Genomic DNA, 12,614 nt, shown 5'->3' with positions numbered 1-12,614 from the left:
TGAGACTTTACCAAGTCTGAATTAATTTTTGATATTGACTTAAAGAAGGATTTGGTTTCCATTTCTTTCTTCTTCTTCTTCTTCTTTTTTTTTTTTTTTTTTTTTTTTTAAGATTAGAGTCCTGAATTTCCACAGTTCTCTTTGCACCAGTAAGAAGAGTTTGTTCTCTTCAAGTAAGATTTAATAGTGTGCAATTATGAAGTGCTTCAGAAAGTGAACACAGTAAGGAAATCAATTTGTAAAAGAAGAGTTTGGAAGCAGTAAAATGTAGTAAAAAAAAAAAAAAAAAAAAAGGTGCCATTGGATGCTATGACGAATACTGAGATATTTGAGCTATTTCTAACTTGAGGGGCAGTTGAAGTACAGATTATGAATGCCTTTACCATCAATTTAAAGATAGCTGACAAGAAACAATTTTAGGTCAAAGTAATGCTCTTATGGGGTCATGTGCAGCTGTTGCTACAAATTCCTGACATTTTGTTTGTCTTCAAAATTAAAAGCATTGGCTTTTCTTTAAATGAAATAAATTTTAAAAGGTTATATGTTGCTACTTTAATATGCACGTATGACATAAGGAAAAAATGTTGAAAACTGTCTGAGTCTTTGCAGTGAATATACTCTCAGTGATCTAAAAACAGATCTGAAACAGAGTTAAAGGTGTATGTCCTTGGCTGTCTTTGAAGCCTTATGAGTTCATTTAAATAGATATAGTTCTGATGTTCTGATTATCAAAAAGTAGGAAACTTCATTGATTACATCGTGCAGATCAGTAGTATTTAGGCCTTGCTCAGTTATTTTTTCAGATGTTACTTAAACCAGTTGTGTTATTTACAAATGGTCCATTTTTGGTCTGGTCTAGGGACAGTGTAAGCATGTAGGTATTCTGTCAAAGAAAAAAATTCCAGGGCTGTGGGAGAAAAACAATACAAAATATCCCCAAATCCTGTGAATTTTGATTTAATGTATTCTGGAAAACAAACTGGAGAATCATGTTTTTCTCACTTTATGGAAATGTAATAGAGGACTTAAACGGATCAGTGGATAAAATAGTTAGACAGATAAAGGTAGAGATTCTTGTGACTACGTTTGCTGTATTTCTGAGAAGAATATGTAACAGTGACGTAGAGCCTTTGCATATAACCTCTTAATCCTTAATGCATCTTCTTAATATGTAATGGCCTATGTGTTTTTAAAATTAATTACTTTGGAAACTAAGGAGGATTTGAGTATTTTTTCAGAAGCTTGTGATTATTGAAATCCTTTAAAAATACTTGAAATGGGAGATCAAGTAATCTTGAAAGTCTAAGCAAGTTTGATGTAGAGAACTTAGTCTTGGTATGGCTGTTTTGGATAATGACACTAGCAATATGTACTGACTGCTAAACTTCTGTAACTATGTCATTTCATTTCAGAGCTGTCACACTTCAAAACTTCAAAACTTAAGTGTTCATTCATTTGCTGAGATTTAACTGAGTTTTTACTATTCCCTCCTTGTACAGAAGGGACATTAAAACAAACAAACAAACAAACATAAAAACATTTCTTCTCAGTTACATGGATAATCAGACTGTATGATTGTTCTATAAATTGTTTGAAGTTGCTTTTAATTGGAAAGTGATTTGAGAATAAAAACTTTGGTCTTGCAAATTTTTTCTACCTGAGAAAAGACAGCTGTACTCTCATTTTAGATTGCTGAAGCTTGTTAAGTCTCATTTGAGAGTAAGTTGACATTTCTTTGCTGAGTTTGTGAAGATTTACTGACTGACACATCAATAGAATTTCAGCAGTAACTTCGTCTTCATTGATTCGTGGTATTATAAAATGGAATAATTTGTCCCAGAAATCAGATAAATTCTGTAGTAAACTGTGTTTAGAAATCTGCTGAGAGTACTCATGTTAGAACTAATATGTTTAAATTGTGAGATTAGATTCTGTGAGATTAGTTTCTATTTAAGATTCACATTTTAGTGTACTCAAAAGAATGTTGATCATTTATTGCCTCCTGTTTTCAACAGATTACTGGAGAGGCATATTTGAGTTCTGCAGATGATAGTCATATGTCTACCGAGAGTACGTACAATATGGATGTGACTGAGAGAGAACAAAATACTACAGAGACAGACGGAAGCACGGAAACTACAGCTACTTTTGCTGATGAGACTTTTCCGACTGAGTGTACTTTTGAGGTCAAACATGTGAGTGTTCATTTTCAAAATATAAGTGAGAACATAACAGTTTGAACTGAATCTCTGACAACAGAAGAATTTGCAAAAATACTAACACACAGCTTGATGCCACTGGAAAAGTAAAGATTTCTTTTTTTTTTTTTTTTTTTAAACCCAGAAAAACTGGGTTTTGGAAAGGCATTATGAAACCATTGAATGTCCTTCTGAAATTGACACTGATCAGCAACAACTTGTGGCTCTTTGACTGTAAATGTGGAAGCTCGCATCCAAAACTTAGGAATTTAGTAGGCTTAGCCAAAGAGATAATTTATAGCTTCAAAAAAGTAATCTCCCAGAGACTGGAGATAACGCGTGTATTTAAGTCTGTTCATACCTTGCGGCACTAGTCAATGCTGAAGCGTAGTGTTGGGCAGACTGGGGATCCAGGGCAGGGCTTTCTGTTAAGTTCCACAAAGAAATGGGCATATAGAGGAGGTTCATAGCTGAAAACCAGGTGTGGAAAACCAGTGGGAAGTGGTGTGAAAGTCTTACATCCAGGTGCTCATGCAGAGTTGCGCAGTTCATCTCATACACGGTCTAAGGCTGTGCAAGTAGTGTTCCCTTATAAGACAGTCACTATTCAATTCCATTTCAATTCTTTCCCTTCGGTGTTTAAAGCAGTCTTAAAAGAGTTATAGTTTTGTATTAACTTCATTACTTTAGTATTAGCGAATTCTCAGGTGTCTCAAATGTATGAGTCAGAAAGCCACTGAATTCATCCCACTAGTTTTAAGAGAGTAAATTGTGTCCCTAAATGAGCAATGTACTTTGCAATAGATTTGCTTTATCCCACAGTGAAAACACATACGTCAGTTTGATCTTTAATGGAGTGACCATATAGGGAATCTGTATTAATTATATTCATAGCTTTGGTAAAAGGTAAGATGAACTGAAGTCTGTGTCCATGCATACTCTTATGTCTGTATTATGAACTGACGTTATTTTCCTTTGTGTTAGGATAAAAGAACGTTCGTGGAATCTAGCCTTTTACTGCCTGTGGAAGAAGTTTTCAGAATCGTAAATCCAGTGAAAAACATGTATGAGGAGACCATCACTATTGCAAAAGGCAATTCAAGTCTAGGTAAAATAACTTTCATGTTTTTTAACCTTTTAAGAACATGGGATCCTTCCTTTCTCTTTCCTTCTCTTATATTTCCCATTCTAATAGTAAAGACTAAACATTTTCATTTTAAACGGAAAGCATAACATAGTATTTCTCTTTGCTGCTTTTGTTCTCTTTGGCTATGATGGCAGTGAATCCACTTGCTGTCATCTTTAACAGAAAATAGAGTGCTGTTCTCACTGATAATTTTTTTTTTTCCATGAAGGAATTTGGTTGATCCTAAATATTAATAATACAGTTTTAATACATTGTCATTTAATACAAAACCATTAATACATTTGATACAACTGTCAATGCTCAAGTCCTGGGTACCTGCCCAGAAGAAAAGAAGAACTACATCCCCCGGGGGACTTTGCTGTCACAGAGAGGAGATAGAACTCCTGGCAAGGTCACCTTATGCACTCTTTTTCGCCTGCCCTTCGTCGTGGGCGCTGCTCCCATCTCCCTGCTGCTCAACTGCACTGATAGGCCAGGCAAAACAGACAGCTGCTTAACACCTTCTGTGTCTACAGCAGCTATTCCAAAAGCCCATCGATATGCTTTGGGATCCTTAAAGTATCCCTGTCTGAGGTAATCAATACCAAGTATACTTGGAGCCCCCGGGCCAGTTGCAATAGGGTGCTTTTGCCAGTCTTTACCAGTGAGGCTGATTTCGGCCTCCAACATAGTCAGCTCTTGGGAACCCCCAGTCACTCCATGAATATACATTGATTCTGTCCCTGGGTGACTCGAGGGCATTGAAGTGCACTGTGCACCAGTGTCCACTCTGTTACCACCATGGATCCATCAGCATCAGGCACGGTAGACAGTTTGTCTATCATTATATCTTCTTGTTTGCTCTCCATTCTGTTCAGCTTTTCAGCTACCTTTGCAGTGACTGAAACACAAGCTCATAGAGGGCTTAAATGTAACTCAAAGTCTTGAAGTTTATTAATCAGTTCAATTATAAGGGGTCTTCTTTCCCCTCTGCCATACATTGCTGCAAATGTACCGGTGCACCTTTCTGGTGCAGTCTTGTGAATGTATGCCACATGTTTGGTGTATACCTGACTCTCTCAGGATCATGCTTTTGGTCTGGCTCATCAGGAATGAAATCGGGGCTATGCAGTGTTTCCACCACAGCATGTTCTCTCAAATAACAGATGCCTTTTTCTATATCAGCCCATTTCTTTTTCTCAGGCATCAGATCGTCTTTCAAGGGGTAACTTTTTTTTACAGCTAACAACATCCTCTTCCAGAGGGTGAAGGCCTGGTTCTGGCATGTACCAATGCCTCTGTCAATGGCTGAGTCCCTAGCAATGCCACCCAGTTGGTGAGCTTCTCTACTATCTAGCCACACACTGTTGGCCCCATTGTCCCAACATCGAAGTAACCAAGTGGCAATAGGCTCATTTGGGTGACGTGAGAAGTCTTTTCTCAGACTTCGAATTTCATTCATTTTCAGAGATCGATCAACAATGATAACGATATCTTGTTCACCTCTTACTCTTTCAGGTCTTCTTGTTACCCTCGTAGGCATTGGTGACCATGGTCTTACTGAGGTCCCTTCCCCTGGACTCCGGGGTGCTTCTCCTGGATCTCGGAGCCACTCCTCTGGACCTATTTCCTCCTTTTTCTTCTGTTCTGAGTTGAGATTCATTTTATTTTCCGTCCTCTTACAGGAGCAACTGACATCACTTGTGGTGCCTCCTGTGGTTGGTCAGGTTGGTCAGTTCTGATGCTCTCATCCTCTAGCTCCGCTTGGAGTCTGTCTTGTTCAATTATGAGAGTATTCAGTTCAGATTGGAGGGTGTCTCACTCAGTTTGGAGGGTGTCGAGTTTGGATTGGAGAGAGTCTCACTCGGATTTGAAAGTACCTCATCGAGATTGGAGATTCCTTCTCTCAGCTTGGAGATTCTCTCCTTCTGCTTGGAGTCTTTCTTTCTCAGCTCAGAGACACTCTTGCCAGGTTTTGAGATTCTCTCTCCTGGCTAGGAGACTCTCTTTCTTAACCCGGATATTTTCTGTCGCCTTGGAGACTCTTTCTTTGGATTTGGAGACTGTTTCTCAACTAGGAGACTCTCTGGACGTGGAGATTCTTCCTCTCGGCTTGGAGTCTCTGCTGGAAACTCTCCTTTTCAGCCTGGACACTCTCTCTTTGGGATTGCAGGGAGTCTGTCTCGATTTGGAGGGCATCTCTCTCGGATTGAGGATATCCCTCTCAGATTGGAGGTCTTTTCTCTCAACCAGGAGACTCTCTTTCTCAGCCTGGAGATTCTCCCTCTCAGCTCTCAGACATTCTCTTTCAATTTCACAAACTCTCTCCCTCTCTGGGATACTATTGAATAAGGCCCGACAAGCATTAGCCAGGCCCCAAATCATTTGTGCCTCCTCAGATCTGCTTGAGCCGCAACATCCATGTCTCAAATAAATGTTTAAGCTCTCAGGGTCTTTCAGGTGTTCAGGAGTAAAATTCCATGACACCAAAGATGTCCATCTCTCTAAAGTCTCTCCCAAGCCTTTCCACGCTCCCTGCCACTCAATATCCTCTGGTTTTGGGAAAGACTTCCTCAGAATACAATAAATGCAAATACTGACTGAAATGATGTAGATTCAGGGAGATTAACAATGCAATCAGGTGAGCATTCAGAACCTGCATAAAGGATTTAAAGGAGAGACTGGGAGCCCGCTTAAAAATCCCAAGTTGTGTGAAATTAGCAGCTCCCTCTGCAAACAGGTTTAAAAGAGAAAGCAGAATCTTTTTTTCTCTCTTTATAGAAGCAAGATAGCAGTGCTCAAAGTTTACAAATATCCCAGAATATTGGCAGTCCACCTGGACTTTCATGGTCAAGCTTCCAGTGAGCACCGGTGAAAAAGATAAACTTTCCCAACGAAGCTCTCTGAGAGCAGAGAGAGATTCTAAAAAGCTAAAGCAGCTGTTGCCTGCATTCTCCACCAAGAATGTAAAAGGTTTACGGGCTGGTTCAGCCCTGTTCCACGATCAGCGGGGCGGAGGGATCCGCAGATCCATGCCTCCGGAAAAATGGAAACAGTGGACCCCAAAATAATTAAAAAAACAGCGGCAACGATCTGAGGAGAAACAAACTAATTTTCTAAATATAGGTGGCAGAACATTTAAGCATTGGGAGAAGCATTTGGCAAAAGCCACCTGATTGGTCAGTGCTAGAAGATCGATCAATCGAGGTGGTGCTGGTAGCTCCCTAAATACTGTCAGGGGACATAAAGTCCCTGTAGTACATGTAAAGAACATGTTGGGAAAAGCGGTTTGGGCCTTTCCAGCTTGTGGGAAGGGTAAACCTCTTCGTGGAACTGTTTTTGCCCAGGAACCTGGGTCCACTTGGTGAGTGATGCAGAGAGACGGGGATGTTCAATGTGTACCCCAAGGGAATTTGACGTTGGGGGAGTGCAGTCAGGCTCTGCAGATCCCTCCACCCCCCTGGTTGTGGAACCGGGCTGAACCAGCCTGTAAACCTTTAATATTCTCTGGAGTTGTATACCACATTGTATGCAGGTACCAAGTACATATTTCTATCAGTGTTTTCAATTGATTGTATATACCTATTGGTCCAGAGGGGTTTGGCCTCTTCTCCCAGGCAACAAACAGGACCCAAGGAAATGGCCACAAGTTGTGCCACAGGAGGTTTAGATTAGACATAAGGAAAAGCTTTTTCTCTGAGTGAGTGGTCAGGCACTGGAATGGCTGCCCAGGGAAGTGGTGGAGTTGTTGTCCCTGGCAGTGTTCAAGAGGCGCCTGGATGAGGAGCTACGAGGTATGGTTCAGTTTGTGGTAGCGATGGTGATGGGAGGACAGTTGGACTAGTAGGTCCTTTCCAACCTTGTGATTCTGTGATTCTGTGATTCTTTGATCTACAGTGGAAAGGCACAAGATGGGGCCAGTAAATACTGTATTTTGAGATGAAAAAGCTTTGATCAAAGAGCTTTATATTCATATGTAAACATGAAATCATCTTGTTTTCTGAGTATAGTCAAAATTAAGCAAGCTGTTCAATTTCTTTCCACTGATTTTCACTTTATCTTAAGTTTCAGTATTTCTGAAAAGATCCGATAATGAATATATTTATCTATAGTGTTTTTAATTCAAAAATACCATTTTGTGGAGAATCTGCCATTTTTAAAGATTTGCAATCTGCATCTCCCTGAACATACTGATCAAAGGTGTATTGTGGTATTGATAGGTTCAGTAGGTTGAAGCAGTTTTTGCTGTCCTCTTCAGGTTCCTGTAGTGGCTGTGGAGGCAGCGAGGGTTGGGTGGGCATAAGCACAGGAATCTCATAGCCAGTCAGTGGAAGGTTTGGGGCAGGAGACAATGCTTCTCCCCTCCTGACTTAGGCCAGAGTGTTTGTTTTGTTTCAGAGTACAGGTGCTTTTCCTTCTCGGAAGACTTTCTGGCTTTGTCAGAGTGAAACATAGTTTAAGTGTTGGCTATTTGCAGTGGCTTTAAATATACTCAGAGATGTACTGTCTGCAGAAAGCACCCTGACAGAAGCCCTTGAGCCCTTTTCCATAAATTGCCATGGTTCTGAATTTCCTTACCTTCTTTTGCTGAGGTGGATGATATGTCATGGTACTGTAATACTGCGAGCACTTTTGCATAGAACTTGTCACAGTTGACAGTCCCTGGCAAATCATAAATTTTAAACTCCAGTCATTTGAAACACCATGTTCTTGCATCTGTTTAATAAAGTCCCATCATGAAAGTGGTTTTGTAGTTTTTCAGTTTTTCCAAAAGATAAAACATGATTCTACATACCGAAATAGAGAGACATGTATATTCCTTTGTCTAAGAAGCTTTTGGGGTAGTTTTTTGATAGCGGGGCCACCTTCTTATAGCTTGGATAACAATGTTGATCTCAACTGTAAGTAAACATGAGGAACCAGCACTATTCAGAGAGTTTATATTTATGGAAATCTAAAAAGCATAAGTGAAAATCTTGTTTAGTTTCGTTCTTTAAAAGCTAGCAGTACTTTTATTTTTTTTTTTTTTTCCTCTGAGACAGTTGTGTAGGCAGATGTTTACTTGGTTTGCTGAGCCTGGATAGTCTCTAGGTTGCAGTTGTTTTCTAAACTTTTCAGCCAGTTCCTGTTCTGTAGTCTGTCTCCCAAGGTCTACATTCCTGGAGTCAAGTGGTCAGTCTTCTGTAGCCATGTTTGTATATAAATGATCAGAATTTTCTCTTATCAGTATCTTTGGAAGGTTTGCTGTGGTTAACTGTTGCTTTGGAGATGATCTTCCTTCCAGTCAATCTAGACAAGATGGTAAGGAATTGCAAAAATAGAATTGCCCTCCCATTACTTACTAACTTGTGGTTTACATCAAAAGCCAGGAGAACCCAAGAGGAGTGCTCACTGCATCTTCCTTCAGCAAATTCTGCTCTAAAAGGCACTTTTCCTTCAGTATCTTTTTCTCGTAAGGAAAAGCTTTCAACATTCATCAATGCACACGAAAGAATAAGAAAAGCTTCTTAGCGTTAAGAGTGGTAAGCCCACAGTAATATAAAGGGAGAGAAATCTGTTTTGGGTCTTAAGGTACCTTTTGCCTTTGTGAAGAGCAGTTGTTTGGTTTGTTTGTTTTTTTTTAGAAGTGTCATCATGAGTACCAGCTGCCCTGTAGGCAGTTTTTGTCTTACTTCCCCTTAGTGAAAAGAATGCAGAGTTAAATGATGCATGTAAATCAAGAGACATAACATCTTGCTGCTGCACCACAGGCAGGGTTGTCATGTACACAGAATAAAGGACTGTATCTATTAATAGTAAACAGGCTATTGCAGAAGTTAGGATGCTCTTCTGGGCCTAAGCAACTGGCTGCTTAAATTTTTGAAGAAAATTAAGAATTGTATTGCCCCATGCTTATAATTAATTTTTTTTTTCTTTTCTTTCTTTTTTTCTGAAAAGAGCCATCAGAAAACTGAGATGTGGCAAATGAACTTGAGGAACCACCCAGAGGGGTTACAAGCTTAACTGTTTTAGGAGCGATTTTATTGCTTTTATGAGATCTATTTGATTTTTGGTTTATTTTCTGCTTAAATATTCCACTGCTTTTTACTTTTTTATATTCAACTTGATATATGAAATTACATAAGGTAAAGTGAAGATATTGTGAATGTGATTTTTAACTCTTGTCTCCCTTTGGAAAGATGGGAACACAAGGAGAATAAGGACAGTGTTGGGCTTGTTGAGGTTGGCAGGTCATGTGGCTGTCTTATGCCTTCCCAGTCTGCTATCACTTCACTTTCCCTTGTCACCCAGAGTTAGGGCTGGAAGAAGATACTAACGCTCACCTGTCTCACGCCTTTCTCACTCTAGGGATGACAGTAAGCTCTGACAAAGATGGCACAGGAATGATAGTTCGTAGTGTCATCCATGGAGGATCAATAAGTCGTGATGGACGGATTAACGTGGGAGACTGCATCTTGTCCATTAATGAAGAATCAAGCACTAACTTAACCAATGCAGAAGCCCGAGCTATGCTAAGGAGACATTCACTCGTTGGACAAGAAATGAAGTAGGTACAGCCAGAATATTGACTCTAGTAGGAAAAGGCTAATAATCAAAATTTGTCTAGATTCATGCATATTTTCTAAATCCGTTTTTTTTGTTGTTTTTACAGTGTGCATTTAAGTTACCATTTCAGCAAATTATTTGCTATGAAATTACAGCTTCATGAATTTGAAAGTTAAAATCACTTGTATAGTTTGGGTGTTCTTTAAAAAATTAATTCTGTGATTAATTAACCATCTTCATTACTACCTTTGCGTGGCTTTATTGAAGTAGTAGGATTTGTTAGAGTTTTGCATTTACAATATGGCACTGCTAAACAAATCAAGCATTTCCTCAGATATATTTTTGCTTCTGAAATGTCAGCTATCTTGGCCATTGCACAGATGTCTCCATCTGATGGAAATGATGCTTGTAGTGGATTTTGGTTTTGGCTGCCAAACAGAAACTATAAAACCCAATCTTAATGTGGAAAAGCAATATTAAAAAAAACATTAGTACATCTGTGATTAAAAAGTGTGTTTTGTGAAGTCTCTTCCAAGTTCTCATTAGTACATATGAAGGAACTGTTTCTTGAATGCTTTAATTTTTTTCTCTGGAGTGCTGCTGCTTAAAATTTGAAATATTTAATAGGCTTAAAAATCCACGTGCTTAATATGAAAGAACTACACTTAACTTTCCAGTAAAAAAATGAACTTTGCAAGAAAGTTTTTTTACTGGAAAGTTAAGTGTAGTTCTTCGTAGATGTCACAACTGCCCAACATCTAAATATGAAGTGTTCCTGGGCTTATGGGTGGTACTCCAGACCAATGAGTGCTGAGTTTACAGCTCAAATAAACAAACTAACAGTTGTTTTTCTGAAATCCATGATAACGTGGGCTGGGTCAGATCTGCTAATAAAATTCTTTGAGCTCTTGTTAATAGAAGTCTCTAATTATTTAAGGAGGCAGCTCTGAAAGCGGTCGGTACAATCCCAGTGTGGTGGCAGGTAACTAGTTTCTATCCATTCAGAAAGGGCTGCACACTAAAAGATAGGGCTTTTCTTTCTTCTTGGGAAGTATGTGCTGGCTTTAAATAGTGGTGTCATTCCGAGAGCAAGTACATAAAACATGGAGTGGTACATTCAATTGTCTGCATGTAGTACTAGGATTTTATGCTAGCTTGCTTAAATACTAAGTCCTGCTTATATAATTCATTACCTTTACTGACAGTGCTGTTGCGAATATGAGGGAATCAGCATTGATAGAACATGATATTGGTTATTTTTATAAGATTTCAACCATTATAATTCCAACTTCCATGACCAAAATCAGTTAGCATGTATGTGTCTGTATGTCTGCTTGAATATCCAAGTTCTACAGCATGATTTTTTTCTGTGGAGTCTTTTGTTAATGCCATAGTTATGTGATGAAACAAAGATGTGTTCATGTTTTGTGTTTATCCTTTTAAAGTTGCTCCATTTTTGCTGTGTGATTTTAATTTTTCCTTTATAGTCTTAGTCATTTTCCAGATACATTTGTAATATCAAATCTCATACTAGATGTGAACATTCAGATGTCACAGAGAAAAGTGCTTCACCTCCTTCTGCAGGAACTCCTGAGCCATTCATGTTCTGACTTCACGTTTTTGGCTTTCATTTTATGTTTATGTTCTTCCTATGACAAGAGTTTAAAGTGAAGCCAATGTTTGCACTTCAAGCAAGTAAAAGACCAAGTGCTTTCTCAGCTTCGAAAGAGCTCTTGCAGGAGGAAGGACAGGGCTACATAATTATGATACAAATCTACTCTGTAAGCATAATTAAGCTTTTCAGTAATTTACTCTTAAGGGAGAAGATCTTGGAAAAACATTATGATACAAATGGGTGAAAATGCCCTGAATCAGGAATTTAGACATAGGAGAGCACTGTATCATGGTAATTCTTCCTGTTTTCTTAGAGAAGTTCAAAGCTAAACAAACTTCAGGGCTTTTCAGGGCTTTTTTTTCAGGGCTTTTCATTATTTCAGGGCTGATGTGGTACACCGTCATGCAGGTTTTGTGATCTGTGCCAGCCTTTCAATTAAGCAAGCGCTGAATCTTTTTTATCAGCCTTGGAAAAAAAAAAAGATGTACAGCCTCTCAGTTGTGCTTGTATGATTGTTTTTTCTACACAGGACTGCAAAGTGAATACCTAAACTATTAGGCGGAACTATTTTTGAGTACCAGAGTGGCCCTTAAAAGTGATTTGTGCAGGAATGTTTTCATTTCAAAGCTATATTTCAAAGACAAAAAGTATTTCTCCTTCTACCCTGTGGTGGTGAAACCTTTCGTGGTGGAGTACTGCATCTGAATATGGAGTCCTCAATACAGGAGAGACATGGATTAGAGCACATCCAGAGGAGGGCCACACAAATGATGCAAGGGATGAAACACCTCCCCTGTGAGGACAGGCTGAGAGAGCTGGGGTTGTTTTGTCTGGAGAAGGCTCCAGGGAGAGGGGAGAGATAGCGGCCTTTCCATAGCTAAGGAAGGGCTATAAGAAAGTATGGGACAGAATCTTCATCAGGGTCTGTTGTGATAGGACAAGAGGAAATGGCTTCACACTAGAAGATAGGAGGTTCAAACTGGATATAAGGAATGAGTTTTTTACAATAAGGGTAGTGAAACACTGGTACAGGTTGCCCAGAGATGTGGTGGGTGCACCATCCCTGGAGGCATTCAGGGTCAGGCTTGACCAGGCTCTGAGCAACCTGATCTAGCTGTGCATATCCCTG

At 39.3% G+C, this 12,614-nt stretch overlaps 1 protein-coding gene across 9 annotated transcripts in view; it reads left to right on the top strand.

Annotated features, from left to right (window-relative positions):
- The window catches only part of MPDZ (multiple PDZ domain crumbs cell polarity complex component), a 103,020-nt gene that overhangs the window by 49,918 nt on the left and 40,488 nt on the right, over nucleotides 1–12,614 (top strand). For all 9 annotated transcript variants that reach the window (XM_042877427.1, XM_042877435.1, XM_042877433.1 and 6 more), the window contains 3 exons: nucleotides 2,016–2,195; nucleotides 3,183–3,306; nucleotides 9,673–9,871. In XM_042877427.1, the coding sequence (XP_042733361.1) occupies nucleotides 2,016–2,195; nucleotides 3,183–3,306; nucleotides 9,673–9,871 (503 nt within the window). The remainder of the gene's footprint in view (nucleotides 1–2,015; nucleotides 2,196–3,182; nucleotides 3,307–9,672; nucleotides 9,872–12,614) is intronic.

Source organism: Lagopus leucura, unplaced genomic scaffold, assembly GCF_019238085.1.
Source record: "Lagopus leucura isolate 7727_CA_CO unplaced genomic scaffold, USGS_WTPT01 Super-Scaffold_100018, whole genome shotgun sequence".
NCBI lineage: Eukaryota > Metazoa > Chordata > Aves > Galliformes > Phasianidae > Lagopus > Lagopus leucura.
This window is presented reverse-complemented; position numbering and strand designations above follow the sequence as displayed.